The 26,826-nt window shown below is 37.0% G+C and overlaps 1 protein-coding gene across 1 annotated transcript in view; it reads right to left on the reverse strand.

The window, feature by feature from the left end:
* MYO3B (myosin IIIB) overlaps window positions 1-26,826 on the reverse strand; it is a gene marked incomplete at its 3' end in the record, with an annotated part of 189,804 nt that overhangs the window by 91,404 nt on the left and 71,574 nt on the right. Inside the window, exons 10-19 of the mRNA XM_080346840.1 lie at window positions 17,596-17,751; window positions 8,040-8,136; window positions 7,053-7,169; window positions 6,105-6,209; window positions 3,766-3,849; window positions 2,893-3,095; window positions 2,430-2,528; window positions 1,730-1,844; window positions 1,210-1,336; window positions 855-1,065 (exon numbers count right to left, since the gene is read on the reverse strand). Of these exons, the coding sequence (XP_080202966.1) occupies window positions 855-1,065; window positions 1,210-1,336; window positions 1,730-1,844; window positions 2,430-2,528; window positions 2,893-3,095; window positions 3,766-3,849; window positions 6,105-6,209; window positions 7,053-7,169; window positions 8,040-8,136; window positions 17,596-17,751 (1,314 nt within the window). The remainder of the gene's footprint in view (window positions 1-854; window positions 1,066-1,209; window positions 1,337-1,729; window positions 1,845-2,429; window positions 2,529-2,892; window positions 3,096-3,765; window positions 3,850-6,104; window positions 6,210-7,052; window positions 7,170-8,039; window positions 8,137-17,595; window positions 17,752-26,826) is intronic.

Below are 26,826 nucleotides of genomic sequence, written 5' to 3' on the forward strand. Positions count from 1 at the left end.
ACAACTAAAATGGCACGTGTGGATGAGGACATATCTATATGATACAGTGAAAGGTCAAGTAGAGATCTCAGGTCAGAGGTGTTTTCATGTCGCCTAAGCAGGGATGTCAAACTCCATTTCACCAGGTGGCTCCATCAGTCTCGTGGGTGCCTTCAAAGGGCCGAATGTAATTTTAGGACCGAATAAATGTAACTACTCCTACATTTATATGGTTCTGAAATTACATTTGGCCCTTTGAAGGCAACTGCAAGGCTGATGGGCCCCCGATGAAAATGTGTTTGACATCCCTGACCTAAGGGGTTATCCTTTTTCTAAAAATCTCTACAACTGCTTGAAAAGAGCAAAGCAGCCAGATCAGTAGCTGACAATGAAATCATAATAATGCACAATGTGAATGCTTCTGTAATTATGAAAAATTAAAAAATCATCACTTACATCTCAAGTAGAAGCACAATGATAATCCAAGATCTGTATTTATTACTAGCTTACAAAAGCAGAAGGACTGTAAAGACTGTGCATACATACTACAGTTTTTCAGTGTACTCCAATTATTTACCAGCTTTTGGTATGATTTTAATGTTCACTGCATAAGAGGCACCTTTTTTAAGAATTGTACAGCACTTTAACTACTCAATTTCCATTGACTTCAGTATCTAAATTCCACTCAGCTCTTTGAAAATGTTGGGGTTAATGTCCTGGAAACAGAATTCAGTATCACAGCATGAAAGCCATTTTGAAGCCTTAGCCAAAATAAACACAGCACCCTTTCTGCAAATTCAAAAATATACAAATGGATAAACCCATCAAAGACATATGTACAGTAAATACACATGATTCAGTGATGTGTAACTTGCCATATATTTTTATCTGGCTGAAGCAGCGTATTAATACGATTTACGATCCAGCTGAAGAGCCGGCCATAAAGTGCTTTAGACATGGCATCTCGCACGTCAGCTGCTTTGTCCACAGTGTTTGTTCGGATAATAGTCTCCCCTCGTGTTACAACGCAGTGGGAGGTTAGGGCTTCTTGAAGTTCTTCTGACCCAATACTTAGTAGTGCCGCAGCTAAAAGACAGTGGAAAAAAGATACAGGACTGTGATTATGCAGTGAAAACCACCAGCATTGCCTGACTGTTACCACACACTAGAGATTCTCACAAATCCAGTCAAATTGCATTTGGAGAACTGACAACGTTTAAATGTATTTACCATTATCTAGGGCTTCAGGATTGGGAATCTCACTTTTATCTGTTTGGTGTTGTGAAGAAATGGCAGCAAACTCAATATTTCCAGTATTTAAGATTCCAGTCAGAATTCTGTACACTGAGTACACTTCCTGTAAAAGATAACAAGAAGCAATTTTAAGGAATTCAATTAGATATATAGATAATATTTAGGCTATGAAACAAAAAGGTGGGCACTGGAGTGGCTATTAAAAATTGTAACTTGCTCTGAGGCCAATTTCTACAAATTGAAGTAAGCTCCCATTGACACAGAAAACAGTGTGATACAGAATTCTGAACAGACTTGCCTGAGCATCAACTGAAACCTCAGGTTGGTCTTGGCTTCTGAGTGTGTGGATTTGCTTTCACAGTTCACTGCTGTCGTAAGAGAGATTCTGTGGCACAGGTGTGTGTCCACAAAACCAAATGGCAGCCTGTGCACAGGCAGCACTGGAGGTGATTTTTATAAAGAGGACCAATAATGGTTTAGCAGCTGGATCTCTTACCTCGTCAGTGAATCCTATAATTCTAAAGCAATGCTGAATAGCTTCAAATTGTCTTCCATAGGAATCTTTAGTAACAATATCATGCATTACTCTTCCAGTTTCATTATCAATATATCTAAATAGAGTGGGAAAAAGAAAGCACCACACTAGCAGATATGTCAGTACAACCTCCAGTGACTTCAATGCAAGTTCCTCAGTAACTGGAAAGAACATTTATTTCAATATCTTCTAATTATATACTTTGGTGACAATTCATAAAAAGTTTTTGTTTCTGTTGCACTAACTTTTCCTTATTCTGTGCTAAAATCTATTATAACATTACCAATATTTCACACACAGCCCCTCACTCAATACAGATCAGATGCATGCAAAGTACAAACATCAACTAAAAAACAATTCCAAAGCATATTCCAGGTTCTTACTGAAGTATTACAGTAGGAAATAATAAGTTGATTGTCTTGATTTGGAAGTAAAACAAGAAGGTTGATTCTTACTCTTCGTCTTTAAATAGTTCAAGTTTTCAAACAAATACAAATAAAGTAATGCCTTATTGTCCATCTCCTTCTTTCCTTGGGAGGATTAAAAAAGATCCTTAAGGGATGGAGAAGGATTAAGAGAGATTTGAAGGCATCATACTGAAAGCAAGAGCTGATCAATAGCTAATTACAACGAGCAGTTAAAACAAGTGAGTGATAGTTACCTAGGAGGCTTTTTATCAGGAAGTCTATATTCAGAAAGTTTCTTCTGATGATAAAGGCCAGCATAAATGTAATAAAATATGTGGAAATTTTTCTCTCCCCTGGAAAAAAAAAAAGTATCCTTTTAACACACACATGTTTATTCATGTGGCATCTTGTACAATATAAAAGTAGAAATTCTTATCATGAGCTCAAGCAAGTAGGTAGCAAATCTCCCACTTGTTTTAATGGTGTAGGATCAGCAACAATGGAACACAGAAAACCATAATATTGATCCCAAGAATGAAGCAGCTCAGGCTTCTATTCCAAAATAACCTAACTGACTATTCTTGTTGTCATAGCACTGTACAAAGGATCACTGCTTTAGCAGAAGACACAAAAACACTTAAAATAAAGAATTTTGGAGAATTAAATAGACCACTAACATTATATAAATGTCAAAGGACAAACAATTAATATACCTACACAGCTTGTTTTATGACCCTTGATTTTTCAAGTAGATATTCGGAAATCTTTGCCCCCATTACAGCTCCTGTGGGTGTAAACATCATTTCCAGATATTTTCCAAAGCGACTTGAGTTGTCATTGATGGCAGTGCAGGCATTTCCAAATGCTTCAACCAGAGGATTTACCTGAAGAATTTTCTCACGCAAAGCCCGGTTATTGGCCTTGACAGAACAGATACAGATCAGAAGGATCATTAAAAAATGTATTGCTTACCCAAAATCCAATTCTTGCTTTAGAAGCATAGCATCCCTTTCTCATGCTTGTATAGACTTAGATGCTGCATTAACTTTTTTACTTATACAACAACAGAGCCAACAAACTGATGACGAAGTCTCTCACAGGCAGGACAAAATACATTCTTCTTTCTCTGCAATTGTTCTGCCTCTGAGGTGTCATACAATTAGTTAGAGTATCAAAACAATTAAAAACTAAATGTGTCTACTTAAGGTTAACCTTACATCTGATTTTCCCATCATTTTGTATAATAACATTACTCATAACATGTAAATGTGTAAGACCTTCTAGGATTAGAGCCACAGAAAGATCTGTCATTCCTCATTGTATAAATGAACAGTATATGTGATAAACACTGTAAATAAACTACAGGGAGTGGGATCTAGCACCTTCTCTTTAAAAAAATATTTAATTGTTTGGTGTGGTCATACTCTAGTGTCTTACTTCAATACGCTCACATGCATAATTACTCCATCCCTAACTCAACTGGGACAATTCACATGAACAGCATTAAGTATTAAAGATTAAATAAAGTGGAAACTGGGAGCAGAGTCAGGAGGATTTGTTCATAGTTTTACATGATTGGCTGAGAAATACCTTTCCTAAGAAGGTCAAGTGTTGGACAATCAGATGGGCACTTTCTGTCTTTCCAGCACCACTTTCTCCACTGATGATAATGCACTGAACAAACAAAACAAAACAGTTAATGGCACAGCTCTCCACATAGCCAATTGCAGCTATTACTGCTCCTATCTGTTATTTAATGTTTAGTACCAAGACGACAAAATACTTTAAGATGTAACTCCTGCAACTTCTGAAAGTAAAGATCAGCAAAGGCTCTGTGTAATAATTTTTCCCTAGATTACTAAAATGCATTTCACAATGCCTCACAGCAATGTGCATATGTGTGAGGCAGTGACTAAGGGCTAAGAGATACTAACAAGTGACCACGTCTAAAGGTGAACACATGCTATGCACATATATGGCTTGTTTCAAATGCTTATAACTCAGAAAATTGCCACAGCTCAGCTGAAGTGACATAACAGTGCATTTGAGAGCTCATTGCACTGGCTTCATATGAATTAACATGAAACACAAGGTACAGCTGACCAAAAGTCTGCTCCTGGCTTTAAAAATAATCTTTCATAGTTGCTGCTGTGTAGAGAGGCTATTCTGTAGGTGATGCTGATATTCAAGCTAGAACAGCAAACTGGTATCTAAACATTCGAGAATAATATGCATCTGTTCATTGGATGATTCCGGGAGAACATATCCATCTTCTTTCTGAGTCAGCAGTACTTAACACATGGTATTTTATAGCCTCTCCAAATGGCTTCAGACTCGAGGGTTAGCTAGAAAGGTCTAAATCACTTGGTGTCCTCATCTCTGCTCCTATGTTTCGTGGACGAGATGGAAGCAGAAGACCAGTACACCTTGACGGCCAGTTCACAGCTGAACATGGAAGTATGAACGCTTCGGGTCACAGCAAGTAAAAATTCTAACAGCATTTATTGTTTTCCTATTTTTTCATGTGTTCTGTGGATCACCAGTACAAGTGTTAGTCTACTGAAGGTACAGTGTCAAATGACATATAATTAAACCATAGAGTCACGTATTTTTACGCAAACACTTGAATATTATTTGCATAATATTGTGAACATACAACATTTTTGGCTTGGAGAAGATACAAGGTCCTAAAATATTATACAAGGGAAGGCTCAATGGATAAAGCAATCAGAATCAATACATTTTTGATCTGGCTGCAGTGTTTAGCTAATGCACCTTTACCTGAAGAACCAATATAACGTTAGCCAGGTAATGGAGAGAAACATGCTCCTGTAACCCTTTGCAAACAGAAATCAAGAAACTGATTTAGATCTAAATGCAAATTACTTCTTTAAAAGGCTATGAAACACATAATACTAAAGATGTACAAAGGTAGCCTGACAGGCTGATGTCAAAACCAATTTTCTTCCCCATATAACAAGTTCTCACATAACTTATTCTACGTGAGTACCATCAAAGAGCGTATAAGCCATTACAGAAGTACTCCCCATCTCTCAGGCCAGTGTACTTCTACATACTCAACAGAACTTCCTTTTTTATCTTCAATGGCCCTTTTATTTGTCATCTTTGCTTGGTATTTTCTGATTGCAGGTTTTTATTATTTTATTCTGTTTTTCTGATTTTAAAAAAGCACTTTATATGAATTATTGTGTGATGTGCAGGGTAAAATCAGGAGGATTTTAAAAATAAAAATAATTATTAGCCCTCAATATTCATGTACCTACAGCACATCAAATTAGAAAGAGTACAAAGTTACCATTTTAAGAATGTAATAAAAAGAAATGTAGCTTCTACAATATGGCATTTCCTTCTCATTAAAATGATTGCTACATAATTTGATTTGTGTCCTTATTACATTTATATTAGAGCTATCCTTAATATATTTTACTAAATTAGTTAATAGTTCCTATGTTTTGTGATTTGTGTTTAAAGGAATTGATTATCCATTGCTTGACAGTGTCTTTATGTAATGGAAAAGTGGTTCAAACTCTGTTAATCTACTATGGGATGGAGACCATCCTATTTTACACAGGTGTAAATTATTACAATAGTTAGTGCAAGACAGGCTGGAATCAGAACATGCAGCAACACTATACAGCTGGTGTGAACTACCAGGACTTTATGGGTGTCCAGGAAACTATATTGGCTGCGTAACCCTACTATCTTATTTGACCACTTTATGCCACTGTGTCCTCTTCAGAATTCAGAAAACTATTATAGATTTCTGCTCCACTTTTCCCAGTGTAGGAATAAAAGGCTTAAAGAAAAAAATTCCCAAAATACAAAATAAGAGAATATTAGCCATAGCAACATAGAATAGTGGCAGTACAATTAATATGAAATCTAAACCAAAATGAACAGATTCTTACCTGATCTTTGCTGAACGTAACCATACTTTGGTAGGCAGCATCTGCAGAGGCAAATATGTGGGGGGGATTTGATGAACGCTTCACACCATGGTAAAGCTTGGAAAACTAGATTTAAAAAAAGAATGCACAATAGTCAAAATATGCAACTTAGCTACATAATTAAGAACCAAAAAGAGGGTAGTGACTGTCTTCTGCTTGTTCAAGAGAAGACAGTTGCCTGATTTACCACCAAATTTCCTCTGAATCACCTGGAAGAAGAGTGGTAATTCTTTCCACTGCCCAACTTCCAGAATACAAATTACAACACCTAAAATGCCCTCTGATGTTTCCCATACAAGACAGTGAAGAAAACTGTACCAAAAGGAATAGAAATTTAAATACAAGTATTCAACCAAGGAAATGCCCGACCTATACAAAAGAAACTTCAAAGATAACAGTTAATCTGAAATCTGGCCCCTCTACCTGTAACCCTGATCTAGGCACCTATGGAGACTAAGATTTATGGCTTTCCCTCCCTTCATATTTGTAAGGAATTAAGCTGCCTCTATCTTTACAGCATTTGAAACAGTTGTTCCTTTTAAGCAGCAACTGATGGCACAGGGTGTGTAATAACCCAATAATCAGGGCAATTCGTCAAGAAGCAACGGCCTCAGCATAAGGAGGTTCATATGACCGTCTTCTGTTTCTCAGAAGAAAAGCCCTAAATGCCAGACGAGGCACAGCTGTGGCTGGGGCAAACTTCATTCCACCTGTGGACTTTGTGCTATCAAGCAGATAGGAATGAAGTCAAATGGGACCATATTTGTAGCTACACTTTTCTGGAAGAAGAAATGGCTGGGGTTTATTTAGCCTGTGCTTCTAGCTTCCAACATCACTTAGGTATTTTAGCCAGTGGTGTTAATATAAAATGTAAAGTGAGAACTGTCCACAGCTTGGAATCTCTCTTACCTGGGGAGAATAAATGCTGAGATTCTGGAAGGGGTTTAAGGCTATTAAAATGTCTCCAACATAAGTATAAATTTGTAAGTCAGCATAGCGTTTCTGAAGCTGATGAATAATTGTATCCTGAGAAGATTACAAAAAGTTTGATAGTTAAACAGTATTGTACCAGTTAGGAAGATTTTTATAAGTATACTGAGAACACTGACTAAGAAATACTTATTGTAAGGGTTAGTAATTATTTTTCAAATGCCAATACCACGAAACCAAACAAATATTTTCAGAATTCTTGCTAATGCCATAAAAGTAAGTTAAATTGCAACTCTTATTCCCAGATTAGTACATATTTTGTTATACCAGCCTGAGAAGCAAACCTTCTGAAGAGAAAATGGCTGTGCACACTATTGCTGCACTTCATACTACATTTACATTTAATTTTTTATTTGACCATGAAACAAAGATAATAATTTTTCAAGGACTAAATTTGAAGTAGTAATAAGAGACTGTTTTAAACAAGACACTAGCACAATTTAGTGTTGTCTTTTTTTTCACTGACAAGCAATTTAAGGATCATCAAACCAAAATTCTACAGATACTCTGCAAATAGGTGATATAGTGAAATATGCAACTCATATTACTATATGACTTTTTATACAGGAGTTGGAGATACTGTATTACTCTATATAAATTCATCAATTTCAGGAAAATTCACTTGAATCCAGATCTTCATGACTAAATTTCACATTTTTGGAAATTCACAAAATAATTTAAACTAGCATCACTCATAATTACATTCTTCCATGTAACAGGATTCACTGCTACTGCTTTTATGTCACTATATAGGATATTAACAAAGTGATGACAGCAGATCAGTCATGTGACAATTCCTTTGCAAGAAGGAACTCCTCTCATTCTGTTAAAAGAAGCCTAAAAAGCAGAAACAGGCAAAATGTGAGGCACAATTTAGCAGAAACTGCTACTCAGACAGTACAGTACCTCATCTAGAACTTCTAGGTTTACCAGATCGTCATCTAGAGAGTACTTGTCAGCTGCATCCACATGGTAAGGTCTTCTAGTATGTATTCGTTCATGCCTAGAAGTTTGTTAGTAGAGCACCGGTATTATAAACTGTATTGAAGACAGCAAACATTAGAAGTCAATGAGAAGTCACCGGTGAGTGTTTTTGTCATGTGGAAAACACAGACATGCTCTCTGATATACATATTTTTACTTGAAATATCATTTTATAAAAGCAATAGGTCAGCTCACTGTTCTGTAAGCACTTCCCTTTCACAATATATAACCCTATCTTTCTATCAGCGCTCAGAGATGAAGGCTGATTTGAAGGTTTACTACTCCCTACTCACACAGTAAAGTGTTCAAAAATTCCCCCTCTTTTCTTTTCATTTCTTGATCTAAGTTAATAAACTACCACTCTGTTTAATTAAATCTTCCCCCCCATGTACCCAACCTATAGTATTGTCATCTAATGAAATTACAAGGAGCAATAAATAGTATAAAATCCTTCTGTTACCTTGGTGTATGCCAAAGCGCCTCCTCAGATGACCCTAGATCTGCCCCAAAACAGCATTTTTGAAGCACAGCTGCCATTGGACTCTAACTTGTATAGATATTCAGTTAGATTGTCCTCAGAGATTTAAGCCTCACAGTAAGCAGCAGAGACAAACTGTCACATAACCCCTTTATAATGAGATTACACTGAAGGAATCTCTGAAAATGCTGTGTATATGTTTTTAAACAACACATCTTGTTAAAATAAGGAAAAATCAAGAGGCTGTAGTATGTCTTCCACAGAGGGGGTGAAATATGAATGCTGTAAGCACAACTAGGCTTTTCTTTACAACAAACATAATCAAAGCATAGTAGGAGGACACCCACCGAGATACAGTCTGCATCCTGCTGAGTAACATTTAGCATTGATCCTCAATGACAGTCCCTGACAGATTGTTTCTGCATTGGTTGCCATGTACAAAGTAGAAATCACATGATCACACAACCCGAAACGCTCAATATTACATCAAGCAGGAACAGAATGGTATTGTGACTTGGTAGGAAACATTGTTCATCTATAATGTTAGAGGTTAATATGAAGATGTAGAAGGTCTATTTTTCTTTAATCATATACCCATGGAATCCTGTTTTAAAAATAAGCATTGAGGATTTTGCTTTTGTCCCCTTTTATACACACCTCTCACTTGAATCTAGTCACCTTTCACTCGGTAACAAGAATGTTTTCACATCTAAGAGCTATTATATCATCAGAAGAACTATTGCAAGGAAAGTCTCTAACAAAGCGGAAGGAGGAAAAGTGTTAGCTATGAATATAGCTTCACTGATAATCGCAAATCACATTTAAAGATCCTATTTTTTTAATGTCTATTTTTATTCATTTTCCTTATTTACTTTTGGCTACTTGATGAGTTCTGGAAACTATTCTGTAATTGTTTCTTTGAATTGTATCTAAATAAAACTGTGCAAACTTTTTTGTCAGCTAGGAAACGAAATTGCAGGAATGAGCAGGTTTTGCCAACAGTCCCACTTACATTTTACATCCTACATTCCCAGAAATGATAGTTTTCTTGATATTGTACATATGAAGAAATGAAAGAAGGACAACACAAATAAGAAGCTATGAAAGAAGAATTCTTACAGTGGATATTACTTCCAGTGGACAGAATGGGGATCATAGGCATTTGTTCAAAGTTCCATTCAATTACATTTTTCATTTTCAGATCTTTGAGTAAGTGGTGGCTTGTGAGTTCTTTTTGGTTTTTTTTAAGCAGTCACTACATTCAATAACATTACACTTTGCTGACAAGCCAGATTCTCAAAAGAGCAGGAATGCATGTAAGTGAGCCAATGTTTTTTCTAATTGTTTTTTCTATTTCAAACCAGAATTCAATCTCTTACTTCACAGCAAAGAAAAATGCCATTTTAAATAATGTAAATCATTTCGAGATGGGAGCACCCCTCAGTCTACAAACGACGTAAATACGTTCACAATTGCTTTACTTCATCAAGATGTAACTAAAAAAGTGATAGCTAAACATTATAGCTAACTTAACTCATCTGTGAAGCTTTTTCTTCCTAGATCAAACCATCATAACCACAATATTAAACTGCAACAAGCTGCAAGTATGAATGTATCTACCAGAGGTGCCGGGAGGAGGGGGAAGAGGGCACATTTAAACCTAAGCATCTCTAATTGCAGAATGGCTTTGTAAACTAATCTGTTATCTGATTGTGTATTAAACTCCTGCTGTTTGTTCTCCTTAAGTGATCAATTAATCAATCTTTTTATTGGAAAGTGTGAGATTTTTTTAACACTGTCAAAATAAATAACTAAGGAAATTGGTCTTAGTCAAATATAAGTAAAACATATATACCTTTGTGCATAAGTTTTCTTGTGCTTAACTCATTTTCTTAAGTACATGATTAGGAAGAGGATATTAGGAGCATAACATCACATTAGCTTCAAATCTCCTGCTGGCCTCATCAGTTTTCTACTGACCCTATGTCCTGCAGGTATGTTGACAGAGTGGGAAGGAAGAATACAGACAATAACCTTTAATTATTTCCACAATTTTAAATCAGAAATTCAATCTGCTTTAAAAAAATTGTTAAAACGCAGAAGGAAACACTCTTAATGGGGGAAATAATTCTTGGTGTATTTTTTCCATTAAAAGTAAATATCAGTCATTTTTTCCATTACCCTTCCTTTCTGATAGCATATAAAATGTACAAATTCTAAGCAAAAGGAAACCCAGGTGTGTTAGATTATTTGCCTTAAGGTTTCAGCAATGTTCTGAATCATCCCCTGGAGTCTCTTCACTGACAAGAGAAGTGGTGTAAAGGACCAGTCACTCAAGGTACCCAACCTTATCAAATCTGAAAAGCAGCATTAGATTTATTCCAGAACTCTAGTGACCAGCACTGCCTGCTGAAAAAGGCTCTGTCCTCCCAAGCACCTTCCCTTTGTCTTTTTATTAGGCAGGATTAGCTGGAAGGGACAGAGGTTTCTTTGATTTTGGAGGAGGAGCAAAAGGCGAGGAGCATTTCTCCCTTAGGAGAACAGTTTCATGAAGAGAATGGGAAGCATTCATTTGTTCTACTTGTGGGGAAAACATAGTTTGAAAGAAAATCACCGCTTTTTGTACTGGACACCAGCCATAGTAATAGAAGCACATTGTACATAACTGTAAGCTCCTATCAGCTCGCTATCCAGCTGATGATGAGGAAGGACAAGCTAGATGGACAACATAGACCTCTAGATAGAAAAGTCATCTTGCTGGCAGGTTCAGTCTGAGGAAGAAAGCAGCATAGACCAAACATTTTTATGTCCATTGGGAAGCTTCCTCTCTCCCCTCCAGCCCAAACATTTTTGAGTGCCTTTACCTTGGCCTCTTTGTGCAGTTAAGCATTTACATTTGACTGGGTTTTTTTCTAGGGCTCACATAGAAAAACTGTTTCTTTACTTGTTATTCTTTACATTATTGTCAATTTCAAAATGAATTGAACCTAAATTGACATTTACAAGAAAAATACTCAACACAATGAGAAAGAAAAAAGAGTGGAGAGTGTCCTACTGCCACACAGAGAAACAGCCTATTCCCTGTGCATTGCAAAGAGTGAATTTTGCTCCTGTACCTCCAGTTTCAGCCTGGACTAATTTGTTGGAACAAGGTCATAATAGAAACACTGACAAAGCCTTAATTACAATATAAACACTGCAGCTATAACAGAAATCTGCACAACCTCCAGTAAAAACACATACAGTATAATAAGACCAAGGATCACTTTTGGGGACTACAGTAGCTTTGCGATTTAAAAAAGAAAAAAAAAAAGGTTTTAACCAGTTGCATAATATTCATATAGATGAAGGCTAGAAGAATTGTATTAAATTACATTGTGTTTAGCATCAGAAGACTATTTCTAGCTCTGTTTCTCATATTATCTCAGAGTCCAAAGGAAATTACTGGCTGGATGCAATCAAGTTCCTTGCAGTTAATTGCTTTCAAAACTAAATGAGAGCTGGCAGAGAAGCTAGATATCTGGTTGTAAGAATTACTTCCTTGGATGGACTGCTGCTGTAAATTCAGCTGGCTAATAAGAAGGGGGAAGCTGCCAAGCCACCTTAGTCTCATCCTAATATTTGACAAGGTAGCCTGAATATGCCTGCCCTTCTCGAACTAGTAGACTCTTAGCTTTTATTTAGTATTTCCGCCCCCCCCCCCCAAGGCTTCTTCAAGTTTGATTCTTCCTGATGTACAGATTTGCATTTTATTTTTCAAAACGCAAGGTTTCATAACTGTCTGTTCCCCATTACAGAAACAAACTTCTGAATGGCGACCAGCAGTAGCACACTGACCCAGCGCGACCCAAAACAGTAAACCCTGAACTCTCTACTGTCTACGGTAAACTTGCTTAAAACCTTATCTACGCAAATGCTGAAGTTCTTTCACTCTTTTAAAAACTGAAATAGGACGTTGGTAAAAGAACTCCTCTGGTTGATTCCTGTGAAGAAACCTATTTACAGATAGGAACATGAGCTACCCAGACTGTAGGAAAACATCCAAGAGAAGAACGAGTCACGTTTGGAGTTGGCCTCTTCGAAGCTGCTGATAACTGGGAAACTGCCACTTTGAACCATATAACTAAAACCATTTGATACTTGATCAACATTAACTCTCAAACATCAAATCAACTGTAGAATTTTCAGGCCAGGAATTAATTAATCACTTAAGGAAATATAGAAGACCATGGTTTTGCTCAATGTCAGCTACTGTGACATTTGAAGAAAGGGCTAACAAAATAAATGTAGATGGCAACGGGTGATTATTAAATATTTTTGTTATCTTAAAATTATTATAGACTTACCTACTGTATTTCATATAGCTGCTCCACATTAAGTCCCCCTAAAGAACAGTAAAATGCCACACATAGACCCACAGTATCTAAAATTTTGAAAGACAGCTTATAAGAATATTACCAAGGGCAGAATTTTTAGAATGCATTTGATGAAGACTCTTCTTCCCCATTTCCAATTCTTAGCTTTTAATCATATATTTTCCTCCTTGAAGTTCTGCTCCTCCACCACAGCCAAAAGGCAGTTGACAGATCTGCTGCTACATTTGAATTTCTCCATCTCACATGCTGTTGTGACTTTGCTTTTTTAGATTTTCTCCTGCATGCTATGCTGGATAGAGAAACCCATTATTTTAAGATTGTTCATAACTAGAAAATCTCTTGATTGTTGTACCTTCAAAGAGAGAAAAAACCCAGTCCATTTTCATTTCATTCACTTTGATGATAGTCAATACTTTCCAAACTTTCAGTTAAACATTAAAAATCCTCCTGTTTTCCATTATTTCTACTGACAGGCCACGAAAATATTTTATATTGGGGATTTTTTATGGAACAAAACTGAAGGACAAAAAAAACCAGTGATAATATTTGATGCTTATAAACAAACTCCAGGGAACATGTCCACTTTTTGCAGCACATTTAGCCAATGTAGACAGTGTAAAGAGTCATTTAACATTTAGGAGTGCTAGGATACAGACTAAATGCGGTCTGACTTCTTCCTTCAGCAGGCTGGCAGTCAGCCTAGATGTTGGAATCTCTTGTACTATGAATCAAAAAAGCAACTGACCACACCAATGGGTTCAAGAAAACAAAGGGCATATTTGGAAAGCAAGCAGCCCTCTCTTGTAATCTTGTAATCACATTCAAACACTATTTAACAATTGGACTCAATGATCTTACCGGTCTTTTCCAAACAAAAGATTCTACGAAGAATATAATCTACACAAACAGAGCAAACGTTTACTGTTAAGTGAGAATCGACAATAACCATAATATGTAATGTATCTTTACTTAGAGTCTTCTCAGACTCTAGGGCAGAAAGAATGGAAGAAAAAACGGCTAGAGATTCAGGCATTATGCACGTTTCTCTTTGTTAACAGGTTTATAGTGACCAAAGGTATAGTACTGCTTTAGAGAAAAAGTGAAAAACAAAGTTCTTGCCTCAGACAAACTGCTATTTATTTTTCATAGGTATAATGTATCAAGTAAAGCTATTAATAGCCATTTCATAAGTGGAGGAACAGAGAAATACTGAGTGTGGTGTAACAGAGGCTATATAGTAACTCAGAGAGAGAATGAGAAACAAAAGACAAACCTCTACCATGTTTTTGTATTATAATTCAGAGGGTGCCTAAACATTCTTGGTACTTTATTGACATGCAACTGCATGACTCTCTGTCTTGAAGAACTTATGCCTGAAATACAGCAAGACAACTATCTCTAAATCAGTAGTCCTGACTTTCTAGTCTGCAGGCTTGCTCTTAGGCAGTATCACCTTAAGTGATCTCCCAAAACAGGCAAAACTGGCATGGCTCAATTGGAAAGAAAAACCTATCAAGTCAGTAAAGACTGAAAAGATGCAAATGCAAAGCATTGATGCTAGAAGACTTTCAAATGAGACAAAACCCAGATGCCTCCTGATCAGTTTTCATCACCAGTGACTCCCTGGGTTCCCTTCCAGTAGAAGTGCTGTTAACACCAACATCCTGATGATTTGCCAGTTTCAGCCTCTGCTCTGAGAGTTCTATGGCAATATAAATGGGAGAACATTTTCTTTCACTCATCTTTTCAATGATGGATCTCTAGTGTTGCTGTACTCCTAAAAAATGGTATCTACTTTTCTTTATCTCTGAACACCAGGGAATTAATGCACATTTCATCGTACCTGTCATGGGCACATCAATAAACAGAAAACGCATGCACATATGTACAACGATATAACAGAAAGGTTTTACTCAACATGGGCTTTAATTGGCCTATTTACTTTGAAACGGTGACTACACATTCAGATGACTTCTACAGATCACCACAAATGAATGCCAGTAATTTTTTTACAGTATCATCTGTTCATGTATTCTTCTGCATGTCAGATTCTGTATTGAAAATCATTTTATAAATGCATTACAGAGTTTTTAAAGGCTTTTAATTGGTACCAATCTTCCTAGGGTTACTATCCCCTATTTCAGATCCAAGCTCTTTACTATTATGAGACTATGTTTATGCCTCTGGGGAAAACTATAATTAGATGCTCCTGGTGGTTGGTTCTCTTGTAATAATCTTATGTTTGTAGTCCAATACTAACTGTCTGGCCCACAGACTTGATATTTTGCAGGGATATGCTTTTGAAATCTCATTAAAGTTTATACCAATTTGATCAAGTTTCAAACCTTCGGAACAATATGTCGTAGATTTCAATGGTAAAAAATGACTAAATTTTTGTCCTTACTGTGCAAGCTCTCAGACCCAATAAAAGTGGGCTGGTGCTCCAAAAACAAATAAGGATACCGTAGTATAAGGCTACAACCACCAGAAAGGTATTCTTGAATAGCAGTTAGGTCCATTGGCTTCAAAGTGAAGGTAAAGATGACTATTTCTACAGCAGCTTAATCATGTCTCCCCTATTACTGTTCACCAGCAGAGGAAGAAGCCATCTAATTCAGAGGTATGGCTAAAGGCAAATCGAGAGTCCAGCGAAGAAAAAGATGGATGCAAGGGGTCTGCTGATAGTAGAACTTTAAGAGTAGAGGAGAAAGTATAACAGAGCTGAGGAAGTGAATTCAGTGATGAGAAAGAACAAGAGAACCGCAAGCTACATTGTCAGGTGAAGAGGAACACCAAGAACAGAGAAGTGGCTGTAAAAATAGAAGAACCTAGACTAGGATTTGCTGGAAAAGGTGGAGATTAGAAACAGAAGCTATTGGAGTGGTAGAGGAAGAAGACACAAGAACCTGACTAACAGGAGAATGAAGCCTTAAGGATAAACAGAATGAACAGTGAATAGAGATTAATGGGAAAGATGGGTCAGATAATGACCTAGGATAGGGAACCTGGGACTAGTTGGCCAAGTAAATTTGGGGGTATCAAGGACAATAATAGAAGTTAGACTGGTAGGAAGACTAAGATTAGGACAAAACCCACTGCTATAGAGTCCTATTCACCACCGCAATCTGCAGGTGCTACTGCTACAAGTAGAAAATAACCACCCTTGGCAAACAATATTTAAGATGGGTTATATGGTGACAGCACAGATGAAGGGTTAAATTCCATTAGGTGAGCACTGACTCATGCTAGGGGTGCTGGGAAGTAAAATCCTTCCTACATTCCAGTCACACGTAAGCAAAAGGTGCAGAAGCTTTACTGTCACAGCACTCCCAGTTGATATATGCAAAAGCTTAAGGAAAGAAATGCTGTCTTGGTCTTGATTCCTTCTCGCTTCACATTATGGAGATAGATCCCAGAAGAATGTACTGGAATACTATAAAGAATCCATTTCAGAGCTCTTCTTAGCACAAGGATCATTTCACTCTATCTTCTGTTTGGCCAAAAGCTGGGAAAACTCAGATACCTTTTGGGCCAGCCAACCCACAGCTGCAGGCAATCTAATCTGGGAGGTGTTACATGGGGAGGTCTCCTTAGGAGGATAGATAAAGCAGAAACTTCTACTGTAACAATGGCATTGCTCCCTCACCCACAGCAAACAGTTCCTGGTATATTTTTCCAGAAAATAATAATAATAATAAATAAAGAGCCTCAGCAGAAGTCAGTTTCACCTTGAAACTGTATTACACCTATTCCTGTATTTTAATGTGTACATTTTTGTTTGGCCTTCAGCATTTAAGCTACAGAGTCTTACAGCATGCAACTATATACATGTTTATGACTTATGAATCATGACATTTAATTTTCTTCATCAACATTAGTAGGCGTTTGTTTATAATAATGGGCCAGAGCTTATCTCACTCTAGACAAATTTCACATTACAAAATCATTGCTGAGGTTCGGAAGGTGTGTTCATTTGCATTTAATTCTCTTCTGAAACAGTGAAATTCTGCCACCCTCTGGACAACAAGTAAGCTAAGGCATATTTACAAGCAGCCTCAAAAGTAAAAAATCCCACTGCCACTGATAAACATTCATTGCTCTTTAAGCACATTTTAAAATTAATTGCTAGGTGGAATGAAAAATAGAAGTTACTGTTAACCTACAGAAAAACAATTACTTTAAGTATTGAATAGCCTTCTTAGTATCTCACCAAATGGCAAACTTTAAAGGGTTCTGTTCTTAACTTTTTCAAGTACTCACTTTGCTCATAGTTGTATTTTTAAAGCCAGACTACCAAAATATGATATAATTTTTAATCACGCCAATATGTATTTTCACAAACTGGAACATTCTGGAATTCTTAGCATCTCTGTGACTGAGCCAAAAGTGAATACCTATGGAACAGAGTTCAGTGCGAGAAAGAAGGGTAAGGAGAAAGTCACATTATGGCAGATCAAATTAGCTTTAAAAAGTATCAATGAGAAAATAGGTCTCTTGCATTCACATGGCATGCAGTACTTATTCCTAATAATATTGCTAGTCAATGTGTGCATCTGAAGTCTCAAACTGTGCTTCTAGGATTAGTGTGGGGAAGGAGGGTTACAGCATCTCTGTTGTACAGTACCTGGTTTTGGCTATGGAGCCTAGCTGCTGCTGTTCGCGGATGAGCTCAGCAAGCTGTTTTTGCAGAGCCATATCTTTACCATGTACTTGTTTAATAAACGGATGCTCCAAAAGGTGGGTGACTGAAGGACGCTTCTCAAAATCTTTGATAAGACACCTGTGACAGAGAAATAGTGATCTCAGGCAATGGTTTCAGCATGATTTGAGTTGGCTTACTGTGCGGCTGTTATTGTACAGTAGTTTCTTTGTCCACAAATTTGAGTTCCTCAGTATATAACAAGACTTTTCCTCTACACTGGAATACACCTAGCATAAAATATTTAACTAAAAGAACTCTACAAGTATACTAGTATAAAGGCTATGAATTTGAGCTTATTTAATATCTCTTTTTAACTGTAACTGGCTTACTATGAAAAAACAGCATCATATCTTTTAAGTGCTGTACAGTTAAATATACATTAAACATAACCCAAGATGAACAGACAATACTTAATTCACTTTAATTTTCTACCTATTCTCCAATGAGAGTTTTGAACTGCAGGATATAGCCTAATAAAAAACACAAGCGAAACTTATGATACAACACTAGTCAGAACAAATTGATATAGAGATTCTTTGATTTGTTTTTAAAATGAGTGTTTCAGGTAGATCTTCTATACTGCAATGATAAGCATTAGCATAAGAATCACAGAAAATTCTGCAAGCCTACATAATTCAGACTGGAAGAATAAATGAATGAATCAGAATTAAATGCTAGCCATGGTACCAAAGTTCTGTCTGTGACAGGAACAGGTGATCTAGTAATGAGTAAAGAGATACATCGTATTAAATTAATATAAAATAAAGTATCAGGCTGATTTATATAATCAAGATTTAAAATTGAAGAAGCCATGATTAAAGTTGATTTATTTTCTGTACATTAAAGTTGAAATAATGCAGTCCAACTAGAATAATGATCTAATAGGACTAGACTGCCTTAAAGTACCCTGTAATTCTTTATATTATTCTGTTCATCTTGTTCAAAAAATACTGAAATAATATCTCCCTTCTAGCACCCTTTCAGCAAATTATAGCCCAAGATGAGTTTATTTTATGAGATTCATTCATGTTACATATTTCACAATTACATCTCGTATTTGCTGATATTAAAGTACTAAAGTACCTAAAGTACTTCCTTAATAGGGCCAAATATCACAAATAAAGATTATGTTTTTTGCCAGAAGTTCAATGAAATTTTAATACCTTTTAGAATAATTTATATTCTAGCAGTATCAATAACAACCTGCACAATTTAAACTACAGCTAAAAAAAAAAAAAAAAAGTCATACACATTAATTGATTTAAAATACTACCAAACAGATCAGCAAATGATTAAAGATCAGCCTCACCTCAAATACTTTACTGAAGCCTGGACTTAAAATGATCCTGAAATATTTTTCAACATAACTTTAATACTTTACGTTCCTGAAAACCATTTTCCCAACCTCTTCTTCGTACATCCAGTCCAGAAAAGACAGTCTGTAAAATGTGCTATCAGTTTTATAACTATTTTGCTGAATTTTGGTATAGGCTAGAACTGCAGCCTCCTGATAGAAAGACTGAAGTGACAGAACCTGCTTTATCTCCATCCCTCTGAGTGCAAGGCTATAAATACCAGTCGTTCCCCCCCATGAAGAGATCCATCATTAGCCTTCAACAGGTTCTGACAACTCACTCCCCCTACATATCTCCTTTTGTGATCCATGTTTTTTAAAAGTCAATACACCCACACAGACAATATGATCCATGTCAATCCTGGTTAAATTTATATGTTTCCTGAGAAAAAGGAAAAAAGCATTTGAAAAGAAAGATAACATTCATCAGGAAGGTAGAGGGAAAAACAAAATACAAACCCACCACAAACCAACAAGAACTATGCAGTGTACAAAATCACAGATTGATGCAAAGTATCCGAAGTGGAGATTTCAGTCTGAAAAGCTCATGCACTCATGTTATTTTTACCATTCTAACAATAATTACAGATTTATCATATTTATATTTTATAATATGTTAATATATACATTTTCTTGCTAAATTTGATTACATGAGGATATTTTCAGTTATATAACTGAATCCAAGTGAAGCTATGTCATAGAATCATAGAATAGTTTGGATTGGAAGGGACCTTCAAAGCTCATCTAGTCCAGCCCCCCTGCAATGAGCAGGGACATTGTCAACTAGATCAGGTTGCTCAGAGCCCCGTCCAGCTTGATCATGAGCATCTCCAGGGATGAGGCATCTACTGTACATCCGGGCAATCTGTGCCAGCGTTTCACTGTCCTCATTGTAAAAATTTCTTCCTTATATCTGGTCTGAGTCTACTGTCTTGTAGTTTAAAACCATTACCCCTTGTCCTATTGCAACAGGCCCTAATGTCACAGCAGTTACTTTTTAGATAACAACAACATTAGAGTTTAAACGGATTGTCTTCAAGAAATTGCACAGTTCCACCCAGAATATATTGTATTTATCAGAACTGTGAAGAACAGACAAGTATTTTACCTGGTGCTATGCAATTATTAATATGAATTCTACTCCGAGCTCTGGAACAATGCATCTCCAAAGACACTCTATGGACAAGATGCAGAAGCTGCAAGAGAAATTTTTCTATATAGATGACCCCTAGGTGAAACATCCAAATGTCCAGGATGCTGCAGTCATTAAGGAAGTCCAACAAGAAGAGACAGGAGGAAAACACTTTATGGAAAAAAGTTCTTAGTTTCTTTATTATGTGCCTGAAATGCCAGGTCTTCAGGTCCAGCAGGTGTTTTGAGTCCAGGTAAGTTCTCTCAGGGAGGCAGTCTTGAAGACCACTTTAGGATTACCTTTGTTTCTGTTGTATACTCCTGCCAGTTCCCCAGTGACTATTCACTCTGCATGGATGCTACTCTTCTGCTTTGCAGCTATCAAAGTTTATGTATTGTTTCATCTATATGCAGCCTTCATTCCCTGGTAGTAGGGTATTTTTTCAATCTGTGGCCACTTAGGATTTCACTTGAAACACAAGTAGAACTTAATGAATTCATAAGATGACTAAGCTAACGACACATGACACATCCACATGATTATGCAATCAAAGTCTCTGTCCCAAGCTCAGACAGAGCACACCTCCCATTGTGCCAAGCTCCTGCCTATATAAAAGAACAGAGTCCTTTCAGAGGGTTAGTGAGATGCCACAACAAAGCAGAGGACTAGGAACCAACAGCTGTTTCAGGATGGGGGAAAACTGCTTATTCATGTCTGTAACTTCTTATGTGAGTACTTCTACTCCAGTTCAGGGAAGAAACTGACAGGATAACGTAAGTCTCCACTGAAGGTGGTTTAGTCCATCAAGTTAAATGATAAGTTCCCACCATATTAGGAATGCAGTAGCAGAAAAACCAGGCAGGCCATAGGAAATCAAAGCGTGTACAGCATATACATTCTCCCTTTGCTCTGGCACAGCACAGAAGAAATTACTAGAAATGACTGCTTATTAAATATCAAGTGCTAGTAGCTGGCTTGCAGCCTAGTCCCAGCAGGTACTGTGGGACTCAGTGGTACTCAGACACTCAGTGCCAATTTGGTGTCACCAGGCCTTCCGATATGGTGCAGGATAGAGAGCTGTCACGGGACTCTGAAAGGATAGTCCTTATGTTTCTCTTCTTGGGGCATATCCCTTTGTTCTAATTCCTCTCTATGTAGACAAGACCCGTTAATTTTCTGAGGGATATTTACATGCTCTGCTTCTACACACTGTCATTTCAACTGTGTTGCTTTTAGTGCCACACTGAATGGGTGCTGCTGCTGTTCTTAGTCAACATCACCTGTAAAACAACAATTACTGGGCCGCCACCTCTGTGCTAGTGAAAAATGATGTATCAGACTGACAGTGTCACTACACTATTGTCTCCTACACTGGAAGCAGTATTGATACTATAGTGCTCTTCAGAAAAAAAATCATTTCATATAGAATATCAGCTCTTACAGTGCTAAAGCCTGCATAAATGTGAGCACTATCACAGAGTTTTCTACTGAGCTGCACCCTGAAATAGAAGTATAATGTGTGAAAAAGTTAAATCATATGGGTGCCTGCATCCAAAGTTGTCAGTACATTCAGTCAGCAGATGTATTCCATGTAAAGGCCAGGAAAAAAAGAAATCAAGAAGTAATACACAAAAATCCAGTAATATTAACATTTGAAAGAAGAAGAGTATGGTAACAAAACAGCTTTTATACTGTCACTTATCAGAAAATATTCTTATTCAATGCAGCCAACAGTAATGAATGTGTACATTGTGCAAGTAAAAAAAAATATTAAGAAGTCATTTCACTGAAGGATTTGCTTCTGAGAAAAGGAGAAAACTAAAATATATTCAGGTGCTCACCTGAGCATTCATTTAAGACCAATTTGGGCAGTTGGCTTAGGCACTGTCAAACATCAACCATGCTGCAATTACATAAAAAAACAACAAATGTGATGTGTCTGCAAATTAAGACAATTTGTTTGACCCATGGAAATTAAAAAAAAAAAAAAGTGGTGAGACTTCCTTGCATTGAGCAAATTGACTAGCAAATCTACTACAAGTTGGGTTTCATATAAGCTATGATGAAAATATTATCATATTTGGACTGTTTTATGGATCTAAAATAATATGAAGGCTAGGTAGAAATCAAAAAGGAAACAAACATTGTACATGTTCGCCTTGATAAAAGTCAATCCATCACCTACTTTGAAATTCTAGTATCTTCCATCATGCTTTCTTAGCTGAAAATTAATTCTCAGAATTCATTAGTGTCACTACATTAAAAATAGGTTGCAGCCATTTGCTGCAATCTCTCAGCCAAGCTGCTAAGCACCATTTCCACTCTGCCACAATTACAGGCAAAGATGAAGCATTTATTAGCAGGGGATCAGAGCAGACTCCCATACACACAGGACTGTCTGAGGGAGCCTCTAAAAATTCACTGGCTGCTTGCACTTGGGCGATAACATTGTTGGAATTGCTACACCTCAATAATGTAAACTGCCTTTTTGCACTCAGCAAATCAGATGATTGAAAAGGGGAGCTATTTATCAGCATTCATGAGCTAATATTTACTAGTGAATAAATGGAAAGAAATAGATTTCATAAGAACTGCAATGGTTGTCTAAGTCTCCTATGTGTTCAGAAATAGAATACCAATTACTAACATCATTCATTATTGCAGCCGATTCTAAGTAGGGCAGCAGCAGTTATTTCTTTCAAAAATTCTCTTTCATCAGATCTATTATGATCTCTTTGGCCACAAGTACTTTCTTTAAAAATAAAGAAACTAAGCAGTTCCGCCCCTTATAGCTTAGTTACATTATGATTTATCTCCAGTATTTTCTTTTGTTCTATTATTACATTTTGTGAAGGCTGCATTGTCTGATTATTTCTCATCTGCTGGCAGTGGATTGCTGGAACTTATTTTGTCTCATAAACCAAATATCCAACCAGACAACTAGTCACTGTTTATCATCTACATGCACAAAAGATGCATAGATTATTAATTGGAAGAAATTATAACAGTATATCAGACTCCTCACCACAGCCTCTGGGCAAGAGAGATATAAAGTCTCTGATCTGTTCAACAAATGGTTCAATAAAGTCCTCTCATTGATACTCCACCGGTCCCTATCTCTCGGTGAGTCCCTGACCCATCAGAACACTCTTCCCATCACTTGCTCCTCCTCGCACAGCTCTACACAACCCTCCCTTGCCCTCCAAATACTTCACTGCTTGCACAAGTACCTGCTGCCTAGCAGTGAGAAATCTTTTCAGGAGTCTCCTATTGGGATAGAGGAGATTTCCAGGGTCTTGAACAGGACTTCAGGTACTGAGATACTCTCTTCCCAATCCCAGAAAAAAACGTAGAGCTGGCTCAGCTGGGGATCTAGAATGGAGATTTCCCAGAGGGAGAGGAGAAAGAGTAAGGTCATATTCTCTTGATCGTCTCCCTAAGCAGGTAGAAGGAGGTCACTAGGTTCTGAGATTTTTATTTTTTATTCCCCATGCCTTCCCAGCTATTTCCAACAGCAGGTTATTTCACAATGGAAGGTTAATGAAATCAAGAGCATGACCCCAACCACGATGACCTCCCTGCTTAGAGAAATAGAAGGACAGACTCTGACAAGCAAGGTCATCTAGGCCAGGTACATTAGGCTGGAAACCTTCCAGTCAAGGAAAATAACAGTCTCTGAGATTAGTTAACTCTTAGTTAATACCTGAATTACGTTAAAATGCCTTGTTCCTATCTGTCACTCTGACTGCTCCTCCTAGCTCTGTACCACACATAGCTGTGGCAGACACTGGTCAGTGATGGGCAGCATGGAGGTGGAGAAGAAAAGGCATTTCGTTAATTATGTTCGTAATAATGATGCTGGGATGTGCCTGTTTCCCTGAAGCCTCCCTGCTTCCCATCCCCAGGCCTGCCCATCCCCCGCTGCTGCAGGTCACTCGTTTGCAAAAATGGACTAAAAAACTGTGACAGCTTTGCCAACAGCATTTCTGTTTTCAGTCCTAATTCAATAGGACATATAGGACACAAATAACCTTATCTTCAGTACTATATATAGCTGCCCCTTTGGAAAAAGCAAACACTGAGCACAAAGGGTATGTATATAGGCTAAATAGGCCTCCTGTCTTGAACCAGCATCCCATGATAAATAACAAGGATTTGACTGTTCCTTCTGCTACAATCAGATATCAGGATGAAAGACTGAATTTATGACAAAGTACTCAATCATCACGTGCATAATATAAATTCTGATGGTCAGAACACATTTATATCTTTATTGATCTGCCTTTTGGTAGCAAATGCTCTAAATTACTAATATTCTCTAACAATGAGAGAAATACTCTAATACTGAAATGTCACCAGCACTTGTTTTCTCAACAAATCTGCTTGCAATTTAATATTTAACATCAAACACCATATAGTGCAATTTAGAGCACAGATCTGAAGCCTACCAAAGGTTCACTCACACAAACTGTAAAATTAGGTGTAGTAAGTAGCTTTACCTCTCCTAAAGCTTCAACAATTACAACAGGTTTCCCAGCCTCCTTTGGGCTTAGCAGACACATCAATTTATTCTGGCTCATACGCACGGTTTAGAGAACAAATAATGGAAACCCTATGGAGTGGCACCTCTTAGAATGGGTCAGATTTGCTCATGTTGAAACCCTTGGGATTTTACCAGAGACAACAGAAATACAGTCAGAGCAATTCTAGGAAGTATCTCAAAAACACCAAATACATTTATTTGTTGTATTATTAAATTGAAGTGCTTCTAGACTTTTACCAGGAATGGGTCTGCTCTGTTTCTTTGGCCTGTCCCTGAAGAACCAGGAACTCAAAGAGCCTTCAGAACCTTTTACAATCGAAGCTTTTCATTAGAAACCGTATGTTTCACATTTGTACCAAACGTTCTCCCTTGAATACTGTCCTGGTTTCAGCTGGGACAGAGTTAATTTTCTTCCTAGTAACAGGTATGATCCTGTGTTTTGGATATAGTGTAGGAAACAACCATCTTGCCAATATAATAGGCCCAGTCAGGATCTCTCAGCAAAGCCTATTTTGATAATGATTTTACAAGATCCGTTGTTCTACCTAGAGGTAGGCACACGTAACAGGGAAAATGTCTCTGCTTATATCACCCCAAATCCCAGCTGCAATTTCCCTCCCCTGTTGCACACTGGTTGGGCGAAGACCACTTGAGAAACTGTAATACTGCCACTTATTAGGAGCGTAAGGAAACTTTGTCTCATCAGGCAGTTATTTCACATGCTCTCTCTGATACTATACTCTCTGTGCAGCATACTATTCCTAGAATTGCTGTTTCCCAAACAGACTTGTCACTCCACCATGGGTACATATCTTTCTCATTACGCTGTACTTAGTACCGTGTTTACAATTGAGAATAGCAAGCCAATAAACCCACAAACCATGGGAACTAAAGTTAGAATGAGTGCTTTTGCTGATGGTAAGGAACTCAGCAGTATACTTCACTGAATGAAAGGTCTTGATAACTATGGCATTTGTGAGATCTAGCACAATTCTTTACAGGGTCAAGACTTTAAACTTGCGTGGAAGTTTCTCATGTCTATGTAAAACTGCAGGTTTTTACTACAACTGCTCACTAGAAAGCTGAATATAATAGTATCCATTATATATGCCCATTCATCTGTATAAAAATGTCTCATGCAATACTAAAATGTGGTGGAGATCTTTTGTTAGATATGACAATTTAGTATTTCAAATTCATCTGTAGACAGATTCTCAGAGTCTACATCAATGAATAAAATGCAAAAATGTACAGATTTGGCGGTAACCTTACACATCGCAATCTGTATCTTTCTGACATTTGCAATCCTCTTTGTCTTCTTAAACACTGAAATTAATGAGTTATATCAAGCACATATCATGTTCTCAGTGACAGAAATGTAATGTGTAATATGAACAGAATGTCACCAAACAATTGCTTAAATTGTGAAAAAATTTGATCTCCATTCAGAGAAGTTAAATCTAAATGGAGCAATTAAAGCTTATATAATCTAGATGGACTACTAATTAAATAACTCTGGATGTAGACCTATCAATATGAAATCCAGCTTGAGAGTTTGTATTTAAATTGAGGCAAAAAAATAGTTTATCAAGACTAAAAATGATATTTGTATTGCATTTGCAATGTCATTTCTAAAGTAAAAGCTACGTTCTGATGATAAATGTGATCATAAATCCTGTAATTTCACATTTTGACTTTAGTACTTCCCGAATTTCTTAATTCTTTAATTCCTCCCAGCTCAAGAATGACTAATTAATTCAAAGACTCATAATAGCTAATCATTGGTTAAATAAATTTAAAAGGGGAATGTCTGTCCCTGGAGATACCATTGCTCATTTTAATTAAAATTACCATTTTGTGATATAATGTAAATAAAGGCTATTGTATCATTCTGCTCCAAGAACATATTAACTTTTCTGTCTACCCCTATAGATCAGTCAAGGTTTAAACTGCCAAGAAAATTATTTGCGGCATGTGAGATAGTTCTAGTCAACAGAGTTCTTTTATTTAGCATATAGCCTGTATTATTTTATGAATGAATTCTGAAGCACTTCATGTCTAAAATGGTGGTGGACACAAATTGTTATCTTAAGACAGCGATGTAATTGATGCTGTAGCTATCAA

The sequence above is a fragment of the Nesoenas mayeri genome, assembly GCF_963082525.1.
Source record: "Nesoenas mayeri genome assembly, chromosome: 6".
Lineage (NCBI taxonomy): Eukaryota > Metazoa > Chordata > Aves > Columbiformes > Columbidae > Nesoenas > Nesoenas mayeri.